An 18,132-nucleotide genomic window follows, 5' to 3' on the forward strand; every position below is an offset into this window, starting at 1 on the left:
ACAAAGAAGGACTTGGGAAAATTGCAGTTGCCTCAGAACAGGGCAGCACGGCTGGCCCTTAAAAGTCCCCGGTAGAGCTAACATGAATGACATGCATGTCAATCTCTCATGGCTCAAAGTGGAAGAGAGATTGACATCATCATTACTTGTTTTCGTAAGAGGTGTTGACAAGCTGAAGGTCCAGAGCTGTCTGTTTAAATACTAACACACAACTCAGACACCCATGCATACCCCACAGTACATGCCACCAGAGGTCTCTTCACAGTCCCCAAGTCCAGAACAGACTATGGGAGGCGCACAGTACGACACAGAGCCATGACTACATGGAACTCTATTCCACATCAGATAACTGATGCAAGCTGTAGAATCAGATTTTAAAAGCAGGTAAAAATACACCTTATGGAACAGTGGGGACTGTGAAGTAACACAAACATAGGCACAGACACATGCATACACACACAATAACATACGCACTATACACACACATGGATTTTGTGGTAGTTGAGTATGGGCCTGAGGGCACACACTTAGTGTGTTATGAATTCCGCAATGAATGTATTGTAATGTATTTGTATAACTGCCTTAATTCTTCCAGACCCCAGGAAGAGTAGCTGCTGCCTTTGCAGCAGCTAATGAGGATCCATCGTAAATACAAATACAAATGTGATATTTCAGGGTTTTATTTTTAATACATTTGCAAAAATGTCCAAAAACCTGATTTTGCTTCACCAGTATTGGGTATTGTGTGTAGATTGATGAGGGGAAAAAACTATTTAATCCATTTTAGAATAAGGTAACACATTTTGTAAAAAGTCAAGAGGTCTGAATGCTTTCCGAATGCACTGTAGCTAATATGCTGTGATAATGTATTAGGCGTACTTACTACACAAATGTCATTCATACAGATTTAAACGTTAACGAAACTAACCAAATGTGTAGACATAGCCTTATCCACTAGTTAGCCTATTTTTATTACAGCAACAAACATATAGTTTCACTCGTCGACGTAGGCTATTTGTATCATGTTGAACGTGAAAGCAAATGCAACTGTCTTGCATAAAAACTATCTAAGAACGAACTAACTCAAGTAACACCCATAACAGACCACCCACATACTGAGAAGGGGGACCCGCCAGCAAGGACAGAGAAGACTGAGTTCAGTCAGTGGAGGGCTAGTGGAGGACGCCATTGAAACCGAGAACTGACAGACTTTAGGATAACTATGAAATGGGGAAAATTCAACAACTATTTCTACGTTGAATTAAAGTTGTAGTGCAATGAACACAACTTTCGTTGCCAGTTCGTGGGAGATGACGGTCCTCAACGCTGTTCTAGAGGTGAGAAGACAATAGTAGTGGAGGTGGGGAGTCTGCCAGGACAATGGAGAAAGTTTTAGCTAGCGAGTTAATAGAAGCTAGCTAGAAACAGGGTCAAAGGGGGACGACGGTATTCAAAATCTTTAAATAGCAGAAATTATGTAAGTAGCTAGCTAGACCTTTATAGGTTATTGAAGCGTATGTATGTTGTCATTTGTAACAGTGAGTGAACGGTGTCTGTGTCAATCATGCGAAACTCGTGTTTTTTTTGTGTGTCTACGTTAACCCCTCCCCCAGTGCTGTCTGTATAAATAATTATTTTACAAACTCCAAAAACAACTGAACGACCCTTTCTTGACAGCAAATGTTGTAAAAGTAGTACATCTGGAAAGTTTGGGTTTAATATTTGAAGGGGTGACCTGAGCTGTTTGTCAGAGTTTTGTTGACAGTAAAATAACTAGGCTGCAGCTTTCTAATTCATAAACGCTAATTATCTTTAGTGCCTATTGCCAATAGTATCAAAGATGTTTTAGAACTAACCCAAGATGGACCGTAAACCTGTCATTTCCAATGGGAGCAAATGAGTCAGTGGGCAGAACAAGCTATTGAGATCCTATTGGTGCGTTCTAGCATGTATTTCCGTTAGGGAACGCCTACTCTGAAGTGCATATCTGCAGTAACTCAACTCGATTCGCCCTTGCATTCCTAAAATAATTTAAAAAAATGTTTTGGCAAAGGCTAAAGCCTACAAAAGGTAGGCGACCCTGTTCGTAACATATTCAATTTTTTGGGACCAGACAACTTTATTGATTCTCAAACGTTTCATTGATGAGCAGAATGTCGGCTGAAATCTCTCCCCATTTTTCCCCCCACTGCCAGCCACTCGGCTTCCTCTCATCACCATATATGGTTGTGAGTGGAATCGCCAACCGGATGTTTCAGATTTCTCCAAACTTCAGCTTTATACATTGGGTGAAACATCTGGCTCATTGTTCGATCTGTGATAGTATCTTCGGGCCATGCGAGTTTTTTTAATAGCCTCGGCGCTCCGTACGGTTTTGGTAACATAAGGAAGGTACCGTACATCGGCGTTGAATCATTTTCAAAACAAAAGGTTAAATTAACTACACACATTTTATAGGGTTAGGGTTCCCACATGGCCATGTTTCAGCGTTTGTTTACGGAAGACAGAATCAACTGCCTGTGTTCATTGCCCATCTGTCTCCGAAAACCTGTGTGTAAATGGAAGACAGACGCCACAAACGTGTTGACACTGAAAACACAGTCGACTTCAACAGTGTTAACCGGTTAATTGTATAATTTGCATTTGTGGAATTATTTTGATGTGGTATCGAAGTAGGTGGCTTTATGTTTCTAGAACTGTACCGCAATTGACAATCGATTCATGTTTAGATTGAGTATTTTGCTGCCAGGGTAATTTCGCCTCTAAACAGAACATGTTATGTCCTTGGACTATAAGGAGTAACGTTGGTCTCCTTTAGTCCATTATTAGGCTGTAGCTTACTCTGTAAATTGTAAGCCTAGCTTACTCTGTAAATTGTAAGCCTAGCTAATGCAACACGTACAAAAGTAACTTAAGAATTCAGACAGAGTAAAAGCGCAATACAGTTAGCTATACATTTAACTACATCGACTCCTGTTGGCACTCCCTGTATATAGCCATACAATTTGATTTGATAACTAGGTATTATTTTTAGGTCACAGAATGAAGGAAAACAGTTTCATCCATTCCACAGGGTGTGGAAGTTTATTCTGCATTCCAGCTGCGCAAGTCTGGATCTCTGGTCTGGACCAGTGGTCTGGACTCAAGGGATCAAATCCTTATCTTGTTGTCTTTGCTGTCTGGCTGTGTTGCCATGCCATATTATCCCATTAATGTAAGAAACCACAGCCTGATAGCATCACTGGGGGAGAGCTCCCAGCCATCCCAAAATTGCCAAAGACTGTTGAATAGCTATGAATAACTACTGCCTCCCTCACCCACAGACCATCAGCACTGACTCAATGTTCATCCACAGGTATTTACCCACGCAGACACACACCTACACTGACACTTAGTATGCCAAACATTAGGAACACCTTCCTAATATTGAGTGTCCCCCCCCAGAACTCTACAAGGTGTCAAGCGTTGCACAGGGATGCTGGCCATGTTGACTCCAATGCTTCTCAAAGTTGTCAAGTTGGCTGCATGTCCTTTGAGTGGTATAACATTCTTGATTCACACGGGAAACTGTTGTGTGAATAACCCAGCAGCGTTGCAGTTCTTGACACAAACCGGTGCGTCTGGCACCTACCATACCCAGTTCAAAGGCACTTGGATTTTTTGTCTTGCCCATTCACCCTCTGAATCACACAATCATGTCTCAAGGCTTAAAAATCCTTCTGTAACCTGTCTTCTACCCGTCATCTACACTGATTGAAGTGTATGTAACAGGTGACATCAATAAGGGATCATAGCTTTCATCTGGTCAGTCTGTCATGGAAAGAGCAGTTATCTTTAATGTTTTGTAAACTCAGTGTACACACACACACTCATCACCATGCACACATCCACTTATGCTGCTGCTATATTGATTATTATTATCATTCATATTTATCTGGCTACCAGTCACTTTTTACCCCTGTTTACATGTACATAACTACCTCAATCACTCCATTACCCCTGTTTACATGTACATAACTACCTCAATCACTCCATTACCCCTGTTAACATGTACATAACTACCTCAATCACTCCATTACCCCTGTTTACATGTACATAACTACCTCAATCACTCCATTACCCCTGTTTACATGTACATAACTACCTCAATCACTCCATTACCCCTGTTTACATGTACATAACTACCTCAATCACTCCATTACCCCTGTTTACATGTACATAACTACCTCAATCACTCCATTACCCCTGCACATTCTAATAATAGTACTGGCACTGACCTGTATATAACTGCATTCTCACAATTCTTTTTGTATCTCTCATGTTTTTTTTCATGTATTATTACTGCTCTGTTGGGATGAGCTCACAAGTAAGCATTTTATTGCCTGGCTGCCCAGACTCCTTTCTCTGGCCAAATGCTACGCCACAGACATTAGTTTCTTCTCTGCAATGAGTCTGGATCTGAATACCTGCACACCCTTCACCGAATGTAAACACATTCCGGTCCGTCTGATTGGTCCAGAATCCGATGGGTTGGGCCAGAGACAGAACACGCGTGGGTAAAGTGGTGGTTTGAAAATGTTTTATTGGCTTTGATACTCTGATTGGTTAGAGACACTCCAATCGCTGATGACTTACAATTGTACAATGTCCCTCGTCTTAACAACAAACGACTTCAAGGATGGCAGTCTCAGACTGAAGTATGTAGCGAACGACAGAGCAGCTGAAGAATTTAGTGTGAGTCGTCAGGCTAAGCATTTCACTGTTTCACACCTGCTGTAAGCTGTGCATGTGACAATAAAACGTTGAAACCTGAATAAATCAAACTAGACTACAGTATATTGTGCTGCTGCGTCGGGCACATTTGTGTAATTAGATTGACAAATGACCTAACATGTCAGTTTAGTGAACTAATCTGGCTTCTCTTCTTCCCCATACATATACAATGTGCATAGCTTACGCACTAGCTAAACAATGAGAGCAAGGGGGAGAGTGTGTTTGTGTGTGTCCTAACCTAACCATTAGAGGATAAAATGCTAAACTACATTTGAACCCTTGAGGCTTCAGCCCCAACTAACCTCAACTCCAAGCCTGTGGTTGTGTGCAGTTCATTCTAACCCTATCCTCTCCCCTCCTTCTAGTCCCCTGGTATGCCCTGTCTCCTCCGGCAGCCCAGCACCTCACCATGAATGCTAGCGGGAATGTCTCCACTGCGGGAAACGCCACAGCTGCGTGGGACGCTGGTGGGGGCCCGGTGGTGCTGGAGTCAGTGTTCATCGTCACCATCGCCCTCCTGGCCTGCCTGGGCAACTTCCTCATCGTGGCCACTCTGTACCGCAGGCCCTACCTCCTCACACCCAGCAACAAGTTTGTGTTCAGCCTGACCCTGTCCAACCTGCTGCTGTCAGTGCTGGTGTTGCCCTTTGTGGCGGTGAGCTCAGCACGGCGGGAGTGGGTGTTTGGTGTGGTGTGGTGCAACTTTACCGCCCTGATCTACCTGCTCATCAGCTCGGCCAGTATGCTCACCCTGGGGGCCATCGCCATTGACAGGTCAGTGATAGTACCCCTACACTGGGATGGCTGCTTGCAAGGTACAATATGTTTGTTGGGGATGTTGTGCTGGAGGTGTTCACTGGTCCAAAAAGTTGGACCCGTTCCGAAATGGACCTATGGTTTTCCCACCCGGATCCGATATTTTTAAATATAGAGACCTGTTCTGAATATACCTGATCAGATCCAGACCTGGCCCGATCCAAGCCAAGTGAGGGAAGCAGCAGATAAAGCACAAGAGGAGGGAGAGGTCCTGCTCTAGCAGGCGGGGGAGGGGCCATACTGTCAGCGAGTGAGACAGGAAGGAGGGAGAGATGGCAACAAGCTGACTCGCACTATAGTAGACTAATAGTTGCCAAATCTACACTGAACAAAAATATAAGCGCAACATGTAAAGTGTTGGTCCTGAGCTAAAATAAAAGATCCCTGAAATTTTCCATATACACAAAAAGCTTATTTCTTTCAAATGTAGTGCACAAATGTATTTAGATTCCTGTTGGAGAGCATTTCTCCTTTACCAAAATAATCCATCCACCTGACAGGTGTGGCATATCAAGAAGCTGATTAAACACCATGATCATTACACATTGTGCTGGGGACAATGAAAGGCCACTAACACAGATGTCTCAAGTTTTGAGGGAGCGTGCAATTGGCATGCTGACTGCTGGAATGTCCACCAGAGCTGTTGCCAGATAATTGAATGTTAATTTCGCTACCATAAACCACCTCCAATGTCATTTTAGAGAATTTGGCAGTACTTCCAACCGGCCTCACAACCGTAGACCACGTGTGTGGCGTTGTGTGGGCGAGAAGTTTGCTGATGTCAACGCTGTGAACAGTGCCCCATGGTGGCGGTGGGGTTATGTAATGGGCAGGCATAAGCTACGGACAATGAACACAATTCCATTTTATCGATTCCAATTAGAATGAACAGAGATACAGTAATGAGATCCTGCAGCCCATCGTCGTGCCATTCATCTGGCGCCATCACCTCATGTTTCAATCTGATAATGCATGACCCAATGTCGGGAAGGATCTGTACACAATACACGGAAGCTGAAAATGTCCATGGCCTGCATACTCGACAGACATGTCACTCATTGGGCAAGTTTGGGATTCTCTGGATCGAAGTGTACGACAGCGTGTTCCAGTGCCCGCCAATATCCAGTAACTTCGCACAGCCATTGAAGAGGAGTGGGACAACATTCCACAGGCCACAATCAACAGCCTGATCAACTCTCTGCGAGAGATGTCGTGCTGCATGAGGTAAATGGTGATCACACCAGATTCTTATCCATGCCCCTACCTTTTGTTGTAAGTTATCTGTGACCAACAGATTCGAATCTGTATTCCTAGTCATGAAATTGTTGCATGTTGCTTTTATATTTTTGTTCAGTATAGGTTATTTAACATCCAATATGTAGTAAATCAAATCAAATCAAATTTTATTTGTCACATACACATGGTTAGCAGATGTTAATGCGAGTGTAGCGAAATGCTTGTGCTTCTAGTTCCGACAATGCAGTAATAACGAGCAAGTAATCTAACTAACAATTCCAAAAAAAACTACTGTCTTATACACAGTGTAAGGGGATAAAGAATATGTACATAAGGATATATGAATGAGTGATGGTACAGAGCAGCATAGGCAAGATACAGTAGATGATATCGAGTACAGTATATACATATGAGATAAGTATGTAAACCAAGTGGCATAGTTAAAGTGGCTAGTGATACATGTATTACATAAGGATGCAGTCGATGATATAGAGTACAGTATCAACGTATGCATATGAGTGATGAACAATGTAGGGTAAGTAACATTATATAAGGTAGCATTGTTTAAAGTGGCTAGTGATATATTTACATCATTTCCCATCAATTCCCATGAATAAAGTGGCTGGAGTAGAGTCAGTGTCATTGACAGTGTGTTGGCAGTAGCCACTCAATGTTAGTGGTGGCTGTTTAACAGTCTGATGGCCTTGAGATAGAAGCTGTTTTTCAGTCTCTCGGTCCCAGCTTTGATGCACCTGTACTGACCTCGCCTTCTGGATGACAGCGGGGTGAACAGGCAGTGGCTCGGGTGGTTGATGTCCTTGATGATCTTTATGGCCTTCCTGTAGCATCGGGTGGTGTAGGTGTCCTGGAGGGCAGGTAGTTTGCCCCCGGTGATGCGTTGTGCAGACCTCACTACCCTCTGGAGAGCCTTACGGTTGAGGGCGGTGCAGTTGCCATACCAGGCGGTGATACAGCCCGCCAGGATGCTCTCGATTGTGCATCTGTAGAAGTTTGTGAGTGCTTTTGGTGACAAGCCGAATTTCTTCAGCCTCCTGAGGTTGAAGAGGCGCTGCTGCGCCTTCCTCACGATGCTGTCTGTGTGAGTGGACCAATTCAGTTTGTCTGTGATGTGTATGCCGAGGAACTTAAAACTTGCTACCCTCTCCACTACTGTTCCATCGATGTGGATGGGGGTGTTCCCTCTGCTGTTTCCTGAAGTCCACAATCATCTCCTTAGTTTTGTTGACGTTGAGTGTGAGGTTATTTTCCTGACACCACACTCCGAGGGCCCTCACCTCCTCCCTGTAGGCCGTCTCGTCGTTGTTGGTAATCAAGCCTACCACTGTTGTGTCGTCCGCAAACTTGATGATTGAGTTGGAGGCGTGCATGGCCACGCAGTCGTGGGTGAACAGGGAGTACAGGAGGGGGCTCAGAACGCACCCTTGTGGGGCCCCAGTGTTGAGGATCAGCGGGGAGGAGATGTTGTTGCCTACCCTCACCACCTGGGGCGGCCCGTCAGGAAGTCCAGTACCCAGTTGCACAGGGCGGGGTCGAGACCCAGGGTCTCGAGCTTGATGACGAGCTTGGAGGGTACTATGGTGTTGAATGCCGAGCTGTAGTCGATGAACAGCATTCTCACATAGGTATTCCTCTTGTCCAGATGGGTTAGGGCAGTGTGCAGTGTGGTTGAGATTGCATCGTCTGTGGACCTATTTGGGCGGTAAGCAAATTGGAGTGGGTCAAGGGTGTCAGGTAGGGTGGAGGTGATATGGTCCTTGACTAGTCTCTCAAAGCACTTCATGATGACGGATGTGAGTGCTACGGGCGGTAGTCGTTTAGCTCAGTTACCTTAGCTTTCTTGGGAACAGGAACAATGGTGGCCCTCTTGAAGCATGTGGGAACAGCAGACTGGTATAGGGATTGGTTGAATATGTCCGTAAACACACCGGCCAGCTGGTCTGCGCATGCTCTGAGGGCGCGGCTGGGGATGCCGTCTGGGCCTGCAGCCTTGCGAGGGTTAACACGTTTAAATGTCTTACTCACTTCGGCTGCAGTGAAGGAGAGACCGCATGATTCCGTTGCAGGCCGTGTCAGTGGCACTGTATTGTCCTCAAAGCGGGCAAAAAGTTATTTAGTCTGCCTGGGAGCAAGACATCCTGGTCCGTGACTGGGCTGGGTTTCTTCCTGTAGTCCGTGATTGACTGTAGACCCTGCCACATACCTCTTGTGTCTGAGCCGTTGAATTGAGATTCTACTTTGTCTCTGTACTGGCGCTTAGCTTGTTTGATAGCCTTGCGGAGGGAATAGCTGCACTGTTTGTATTCAGTCATGTTACCAGATACCTTGCCCTGATTAAAAGCAGTGGTTCGTGCCTTCAGTTTCACACGAATGCTGCCATCAATCCACGGTTTCTGGTTAGGGAATGTTTTAATCGTTGCTATGGGAACGACATCTTCAACGCACGTTCTAATGAACTCGCACACCGTATCAGCGTATTCGTCAATGTTGTTGTCTGACGCAATACGAAACATCTCCCGGTCTTGACTGCATCAAACCAGGAGGAGCTAGTTAATATTAACTTGCAAGGCTAGTTGAGGCTGCAGTCATGCGCTTTCTTATCGTAACAACGACTCCATTCAGAAAATTATGTAGAGGCCTACCTGTTGGCTCTTGGTTGTTGTAGCCCATCTTTCCCCTTTAACGTTTAATTCTTTTTTAATTCCATCTTCCATTAAGCATCTCCTAACTTTTGCCAGACACGGAGGCTCTGTGACCATAGCCTAAAAATCCCTGTCACTTCCTGGCTGGTTGGTTGTTATGCTGCTCATCCCCGGAACATACTTTCTTGGTGGAATTTCCTTGCACGTTAAAATGTATGTAGGATTCCCGAACTGCGATGTTTTTTTCTCTCCATTGCCTCACGATCTATCATATTGTGCACAATCATTTTTGGATATTTTTTTACACTGATAGAATGTATGGTTTTGATAATGACATTATCATTGTGCCCACAGGTACTATGCTGTACTGTACCCCATGATCTACCCCATGAAGATCACAGGCAACCGGGCGGTGGTGGCAATCGCCTATGTGTGGCTGCACTCCCTGGTAGGCTGCCTGCCACCCCTCTTCGGCTGGTCCTCCTTCGAGTTTGACCGCTTCAAGTGGACATGCGTGGCGGCCTGGCACCGCACCCCTGCCTACACCGCCTTCTGGGTCACCTGGTGCAGCCTGCCGCCACTGCTCGCCATGTTGGCCTGCTATGGCGTAATCTTCCGCGTGGCACGCCTCAAGGCCCGCAAGGTGCATTGTGGGACGACGGTGGTCGCGTCTTCAGAAGAAACGTCATCGGGTGCTCAGAGGAACGACCAGCGTAAAAACTCATCTACGTCCACGTCGTCCAATGGAAGCCGGTGGAGTTTAGTGTATGCTGGGAGCCAGTGCAAGGCTTTTGTCACCATTATGGTGGTGATCGGGACCTTCCTGGTGACCTGGGGCCCCTACGTGGGGGTGGTGTGTACAGAGGCCCTGTGGGGTCAGGGCAGCGTGTCCCAGGGCCTGGAGACCCTGGTGGCTTGGCTGTCCTTCTGCAGCGCCGTCTGCCACCCGCTCATCTACGGCCTGTGGAACAAGACTGTGCGCAAGGAACTGCTGGGCATGTGCTTCGGGGATCGCTACTACCGCGTGGAGTCCTTCGCCACACGCCACCGCACGTCACGCCTCTTCAGCATCTCCAACCGCATCACAGGTGAGCAGGGGGAGGGTGCTGGTAGTGTTAGGTTGAGGCTGAGGATGGATGAGATTTGAACTGGCTTTGTGTGCTGAAAACCAGCACAACCTTACTGGTGCAACATAAAATCTTTTTCTGTTGTGTTCTTTGTTGTGCTGTATGGCTGACCCTGCTATTGTGTTAATAGTTAAGTTGACTGTGTTACATTGTGTTGTGGTGTGTTGTATGTAGGGCTGTGACAGTCATTACGTATGGGCATTCCCATTCAAGTCAATGATGGCTTAATGGGTGGACTGGCTGCTATTGCGAGTGTACCGATAAGAGTAAAGCAGGAAGTATACCCATCAATATGTGCTGTGATTTGTTGATTCAACCGGACATCATTTGAATTCACATTCTACATTACCATGGAAATGATTGCGTCACAATACCAGGCAGCCATTGCGAGGGTAAACTCCCAGTCAAATGGCCAGGGCTAGAGTTTCCAAGCCGTTCTATTCATTATATTTCTATGTGTGCTACTGCAGGGAAGGGACATTTCCTAGGCAACATAAAACTCCTTGCTTATTTCAGTAAGGAGAAAAAAAAGTTGAATCACGTTGGTAAGAGTCCATGTTACCGCAGAAAGAGACACTAACGCATGAATGGGCGGCTGTCCCGTCTTCAGTCAACCAATTGTGGAACAAACACCTATGACGGTTATTTTATTTTCATCACTGTCTTCATCCATAACCGTTGGTTATACAATTATACATAATTGTGCCAGCCCTAATTGTATGGCGTTGTATATTTGACCCTGCTGTTGTGTTTCTTCCTGCAGACCTGGGCATGTCCCCTCACCTGACGGCCATGTTGGTGGGAGGAGGGCAGCTCCTGGCCCCCGGCAGCAGCACTGGAGACACCGGCTTCAGTTTCACTCAGGACTCATGTGAGTGGCGGACACAAAAAGCTGGCAAAGACACAACACTGTTTCCATAAGACGATTCAAACAAGACCTTTAAGTCCTAGTCGAAATGCAGTGTCTGAATATACTGAACAGTACAGATATAGCTGGGGCATATTCATTGTGGAAACTGTTTACCGTTTAAGAACAAAACAGGGTCCCTCCCTTTTTCATTTGCTTCCGTTGAATAAATGTTTTGCAACATAATGAATACGCCCCTGGTCTTCCAGTACCTTTTAAAACTGCTCCCTTAGGGCTTTATTGCTGATAAATATTGTTTAGCCTAGTTCTCTGTTGTATCATCATCATCCCTCAGCTGTGTTCTGATCAGCCCAGATTCCTGGTTTGTGGCTCATGTCTTGGCAGAGGGTAGATGGTAGTGTGTGCACTGTATTATCATGTGTAATCATCTGTCATGTGTGTGTGATACTCCTCATTGGTGCAGCATCAACAGGCGTCATCACAGGCATTCACACACTTTTTTTCACATTTACTTTTTTTGTCATTTAGCAAGAGGCTCTTATTATTTTCATACTTTTTTTTGTCATACTGGTCCCCCGTGGGAATCGAACCCACAACCCTGGCATTTCAAGCGCCTTGCTCTATCAACTGAGTTACCTGATTTAATACTATTTTGAGTCTTTCGGATTCGTTTAGAGAAGACACACATTGTAAGTACAATAGGATTTATTTTCTTTAGTGTCTGTCTGCTATGCATCTTGTGGTTCCTTAATCTCTAGTGAAATACTGCACTACAAATACACTACAAAATACTGAAGGTCATGAATCCCCCCCCTTTCCCCATACAGGTACAGACGTGATGCTGCTTGACAACTTCTCCACAGATGGCTCCTCCCACATTGGAAGCGTGGCCGTAAAGAGGCGGAGCTCGGTCACCTTTGAAGACGAGCAACAGCAGAATTCCAAAGGTACCTGTCCGTTCTCACTCGAGAATGAAACGTTTGGGGGGCTGCTGCAGTTCGAACAATATTATGCTTATTTCCCTCGCGGCAGTCAAGCAATTGTATTCCGTCAAGAGTCAAAGTAGTCCGGTGGCGGTCGCATCTAGACCTCAATTCAAAGCTATCAATAAATAATTTTATTTGTATGCCAAGCAATCGCAACTGTACATTGTTTGAAGCACACTTTTTACTAAGTCTCTAAGGGTGTTTTCACATATAGTCCTCTTTTAAACAAACCGATCTCAGTCTTCTTTAAAGTGAACTCTGGGGTAAAAAAAAATATAAAAGAACACAGTTCTCTTTGCCTTTGAATGAGGACTCAACTTTTTTTCCAGTGCACTTCAACTGTTATGTGGGCCGAGTCCTCTTTACATTCACATTGCTATGTTTTTCCAAGATGCACTCTAAGTTTTTACAAAGATCAGGACAAGCCATTCAATCAGAATGAGTTATTGAACAGCTAAGATATACCTACTTACATTTTGGAAGCTAATAGATTGCATTTAGTCAAAGTATGAGCCATAATAATTGTAATTAGAAGATACTATTAACATGAAAATGTGATTGGTAACAGAACAAATAGCAATATAATGACTTTTGAATAAATAATGCTGTAATTTAAAATTGTACACCCAAGGTAGGCTACTGCCCCTTTAAGAACTAGAGATTTTGTACCCTTTTTATGATTCTCAGCAAATATGTTGTCTTCTCACCCTATTCAAAACCCACAATCAATAAACAATTTATGAAGCTCTCTTAGCCTATACATCACATATTGCAAACAAATAATCTAAACTAAAAACTCAATGTGAGGGGTTATGGCAGGGGAAACTGTGTTGCAGTAGTCTAGTGTGAGGGGTTATGGCAGGGGAAACAGTGTTGCAGTAGTCTAGTGCGAGGGGTTATGGGAAGGGAAATGGTGTAGCAGTAGTCTAGTGTGAGGGGTTATGGGAGGGGGAATGGTGTTGCAGTAGTCTAGTGTGAGGGGTTATGGCAGGGGAAACAGTGTTGCAGTAGTCTAGTGCGAGGGGTTAATGCAGGGGAAACTGTTGCAGTAGTCTAGTGTGAGGGGTTATGGCAGGGAAAACAGTGTTGCAGTAGTCTAGTGTGGTGCGGGAATAATGACAAGGGAACCTGGGGAGCTTTGCGTTCGCATTGTCCTAAAAAAGAGACCACCTCTCTAGATGTTGTCAGTTCAATTCGCTTTGGGGGCTCTTTTGAGGGGTCTGAGTTCCTTTGGAGTGTTCACACTGCACAAAAAATTAAGCGTATCCCACTGAGTTCACAAAAATAGGCTTAAAGGGACAGCTCCAATAAGGCCCCTATGGTGAACGAGAGGCTTGTAGAATCATGATTCTTTCAAGTTTTTAGGTCGCCGGTAGGGGATCCTGTGTGCTTGGGGCATTACTGAATCAATTTTTTAATTAATTTTTTATTTATTTCATCTTTATTTAACCAGGTAGGCCAGTTGAGAACAAGTTCTCATTTACAACTGTGACCTGGCCAAGACAGAGCAAAGCAGTGCGACACAAACAACAGTGTAACACAATAGAAAACTCTATATACAGTGTGTGCAAATGTAGTAAGATTAGGGAGGTACGGCAATAAATAGGCCATAGTGGCGAAATAATGACAATTTAGCAATTAAACACTGGAGTGATAGATGTGCAGAAGATGAATGTGCAAGTAGAGATACTGGGGTGCAAAGGAGCAAAAAATAAATAACAATATGGGGATGAGGTAGTTGGGTGGGCTATTTACAGATGGGCTATGTACAGGTGCAATGATCTTTCAGCTGCTCTGACAGCTGATGCTTAAAGTTAGTGAGGGAGACATTAGTCTCCAGCTTCAGTGATTTTTGCAATTCATTCCAGTCATTGGCAGCAGAGAACTGTAAGGAAAGGCGGCCAAAGGAGGAGTTGGCTTTGGGGGTGACCAGTGAAATATACCTGCTGGAGCGTGTGCTACGGGTGGGTGCTGTTATGGTGACCAGTGAGCTAAGATAAGGCAGGGCTTTACCTAGCAAAGACTTATAGATGACCTGGAGCCAGTGGGTTTGGCGACGAATATGAAGCGAGGGCCAGCCAACGAGAGCATACAGGTCGCAGTGGTGGGTAGTATATGGGGTTTTGGTGACAAAACGGATGGCACTGTGATAGACTACATCCAATTTGCTGAGTAGAGTGTTGAAGGCTATTTTGTAAATGACATCGCCGAAGTCAAGGATCGGTAGGATAGTCAGTTTTACGAGGGTATGTTTGGCAGCATGAGTGAAGGATGCTTTGTTGCAAAATAGGAAGCCGATTCTAGATTTAATTTTGGATTGGAGATGCTTAATGTGAGTCTGGAAGGAGAGTTTACAGTCTAACCAGACACCTAAGTATTTGTAGTTGTCCACATATTCTAACTCAGAACCGTCCAGAGTAGTGTTGCTAGACGGGCGGGTGCGGGTAGCGATCGGTTGAAGAGCATGCTTTTAGTTTGCTTGCATTTAAGAGCAGTTGGAGGCTACGGAAGGAGTGTTGTATGGCATTGAAGCTTGTCTGGAGGTTAGTTAACACAGTGTCCAAAGAAGGGCCAGAAGTATACAGAATGGTGTCGTCTGCGTAGAGGTGGATCAGAGAATCACCAGCAGCAAGAGCGACATCATTGATGTACAGAAAAAAGAGTCGGCCCGAGAATTGAACCCTGTGGCCTCCATAGAGACTGTAGAAGTCTAAACAACAGGCCCTCCGATTTGACACACTGAACTCTATCTGAGAAGTAGTTGGTGAACCAGGCGAGGCAGTCATTTGAGAAACCAAGGCTGTTGAGTCTGCCGATAAGAATGCAGTGATTGACAGCCCTGGCCAGGTCAATGAATACGGCTGCACAGTATTGTCTTTTATCGATGGCGGTTATGATATCGTTTAGGACCTTGAGCTTGGCTGAGGTGCACCCACGACCAGCTCGGAAACCAGATTGCATAGCGGAAAAGGTACGGTAGGATTCGAAATGGTCGGTGATCTGTTTATTAACTTGGCTTTCGAAGACCTTAGAAAGGCAGGGTAGGATAGATTTGGGTCTATAGTGTTTCCCCCTTTGAAGGGATGACCGCAGCAGCCTTCCAATCTTTAGGGATCTCAGATGATACAAAAGAGAGGTTGAACAGGCTAGTAATAGGGGTTGCAACAATTGCGGTGGAGTATTTTAGAAAGAGATGGTCCAGAATGTCTAGCCCAGCTGATTTGTAGGGGTCCAGATTTTGCAGCTCCTTCAGGACATCAGCTATCTGGATTTGGGTGAAGGAGAAATGGGGGAGGCTTGGGCAAGTTGCTGTGGGGGGTGCTGAGCTGTTGACTGGGGTAGGGGTAGCCAGGTGTAAAGCATGGCCAGCCGTAGAAAATGCTTATTGAAATTCTCGATTATTGTAGATTTATCGGTGTTCACAGTGTTTCCTAGCCTCAGTGCAGTGGGCAGCTGGGAGGAGGTGCTCTTATTCTCCATGGACTTTACTGTGTCCCAGAACTTTTTGGAGTTTGTGCTGCAGGATACAAATTTCTGTTAGGAAAGCAAAGACTAGCTTTTTCAAACTGCCTGTGCATTTAGGTTCCTGTCTTCCCTGAAAAGTTGCATATCGCGGGGGCTATTCGATGCTAATGTATTACACCACAGGATGTTTTTGTGCCGGTCGGGAGTGAACTAAGGGCTATATCTGTTCTTAGTTCAATTTTTTTTGAATGGGGCGTGCTTATTTAAGATGGCGAGGAAAGCACTTTTAAAGAACAACTAGGCATCCTCAACTGACGGAATGAGGTCAATATCCTTCCAGGATACCCGGGCCAGGTCGATTAGAAAGGCCTGCTCGCTGAAGTGTTTTAGGGAGCGTTTGACAGTGATGAGGGGTGGTTGTTTGACCGCGGACCCATTACGGACGCAGGCAGTGAAGCAGTGATTGCTTAGATCCTGGTTGAAGACAGCAGAGGTGTATTTAGAGGGCAGGTTGGTCACGATGATATCTATGGGGGTGCCTGTGTTTACGGATTTAGGGTTGTACCTGGTAGGTTCCATGATAATTTGTGTGAGATTGGGGGCATCTATCTTAGATTGTAGGATGGCCGGGGTGTTAAACATATCCCAGTTTAGGTTACCTAACAGTACTCTGAAGATAAATGGGGGGCAGTTAGTTCAAATATGGTGTCCAGGGCGCAGCTGGGGACTGAGGGTGGTCTATAGCAAGCAGCACCAGTGAGAGACTTATTTCTGGAAAGGTGGATTTTTAAAAGTAGAAGCTCGAACTGTTTGGGCACAGAACTGCATAGCATGACAGAACTCTGCAGGCTATCTCTGCAGTAGATTGCAACTTTGGCCCCCTTTGGCAGTTCTATCTTGGAGGAAAATGTTGTAGTTGGGGATGGAATTTTCAGAATTTTTGGTGACCTTCCTAAGCCAGGATTCAGACTCGGCTAGGACATCATTGTTGGTGGAGTGTGCTAAAGCAGTGAATAAAACAAACTTAGGGAGGAGGCTTCTGATGTTAACATGCATGAAACCAAGACTTTTACGTTTACAGAATTAATGAAATGAAAAATTATGAAAAGGAATTAATGAAATGAGTCAAAAGATTTGTTCTTTTGACTGAATGAGTTGAAAAGATTTGAGCCAGTAAAAAGACAACTTCCCGTCACTAGTACATTCGTTCCACTTAGGCATATGAGCAATCAGACTCATGTGTAAATGTGTTCAATATTTATTTGAGCAATTTCGCATCAGGTCTTCATCACCATTCATTGTAATAGTGCTGCAAGGATGATGACTCGATAACTCAATTTCTGTTCCCTATCCTCTCAGCTGCAGAGAGCACCACCATCCCTTCTACTGTCCAGGTCCAAGTAGAGATACACAAATCTCTGGACACCTTCGCCTCCTGCCTGGCCAGGGCCATCGAAAGCGACGCTAAGCTCACCCTCTTTGGCGAGGACACACCCCTATCTGGGGTGTTGTTTGCGGCTGCGGCGAGGGGGGCACAGAGGCCCCGTTACCTTGACGGTCAGAGACTGAGGCTGGAGAGCATCGATGAAGGGATCGTCAAAGACGACAGAGAAGACCAAGAGAGGGAGAATGCATAGAACAAATATCCCTTTTCTTCTTTTAGGTACCTAAGAGTTTATGGTACATTGGGCATTGCATACTTTATAATCTTTGAACTCAGTACGCACAGTGTATATATTTAAAATAGACATTTATAACAATGCAAGGCTTCTGCCAGTTACAGTACATGCCTCTGTATCTATTCTCATGTGAATAGATACTTCACATTTACAAGTGGGCCCAATGGCCAATTTTCATATGTTGAAATCTTAAATAGCAATACAAACTAAGGACATTTTTGGACCAAATGCGTGCCATATATTGAGTGCCTTGCTAGTTGTACTATATATACACCTCTGTTAAATAGGAAGCCTTAACTACTGTATCTTGACGGTTCAATGTTTGTATTTTCATTGGAAAGATTTTGTTTATGCCTATGATAATGTCTTAAGCCACTTATTCCTTATTTTCTTTCCATGCTTAAAGACTGCCTCTTGCTGTTGTGAACAGATAAGTGAACAGATAAGTCTGTTGTGAACAGATAAGTCTGTTGTGAACAGATAAGTCTGTTGTGAACAGATAAGTCTGTTGTGAACACGTCT

General features: G+C 44.8%; 1 protein-coding gene across 3 annotated transcripts; it reads left to right on the forward strand.

The window, feature by feature from the left end:
* Positions 1 to 1,084: 1,084 nt before the first annotated feature.
* On the forward strand, positions 1,085 to 18,132 carry gpr161a (G protein-coupled receptor 161a). 3 transcript variants are annotated; one of them, XM_024389205.2, is made up of 6 exons: positions 1,085 to 1,337; positions 5,139 to 5,547; positions 9,840 to 10,573; positions 11,376 to 11,483; positions 12,308 to 12,427; positions 17,291 to 18,131. In XM_024389205.2, the coding sequence occupies exons 2-6, from the start codon at positions 5,183 to 5,185 to the stop codon at positions 17,566 to 17,568; spliced, it is 1,605 nt and encodes a 534-aa protein (XP_024244973.1). In that variant the 5' UTR covers positions 1,085 to 1,337; positions 5,139 to 5,182; the 3' UTR covers positions 17,569 to 18,131. The 3 variants fall into 3 exon arrangements, with proteins under 3 accessions (XP_024244973.1, XP_042162795.1, XP_042162796.1); XM_042306861.1 differs by lacking the exon at positions 1,085 to 1,337 and adding an exon at positions 3,808 to 4,552 and having other exon boundaries at positions 17,291 to 18,132; XM_042306862.1 differs by lacking the exon at positions 1,085 to 1,337 and adding an exon at positions 4,561 to 4,734 and having other exon boundaries at positions 17,291 to 18,132.

This window comes from Oncorhynchus tshawytscha, linkage group LG26 (genome assembly GCF_018296145.1).
Source record: "Oncorhynchus tshawytscha isolate Ot180627B linkage group LG26, Otsh_v2.0, whole genome shotgun sequence".
NCBI classification, from domain to species: domain Eukaryota; kingdom Metazoa; phylum Chordata; class Actinopteri; order Salmoniformes; family Salmonidae; genus Oncorhynchus; species Oncorhynchus tshawytscha.

Coding starts and splice junctions, on each gene's coding strand:
- gpr161a (XM_042306861.1), top strand. CDS start 4,447: ATGAGTCTGGATCTGAATACCTGCACACCCTTCACCGAATGTAAACAC. Junction 11,484..12,307: donor CAGTTTCACTCAGGACTCAT/GTGAGTGGCGGA, acceptor TTCCCCATACAG/GTACAGACGTGATGCTGCTT. Junction 12,428..17,290: donor GCAACAGCAGAATTCCAAAG/GTACCTGTCCGT, acceptor CTATCCTCTCAG/CTGCAGAGAGCACCACCATC.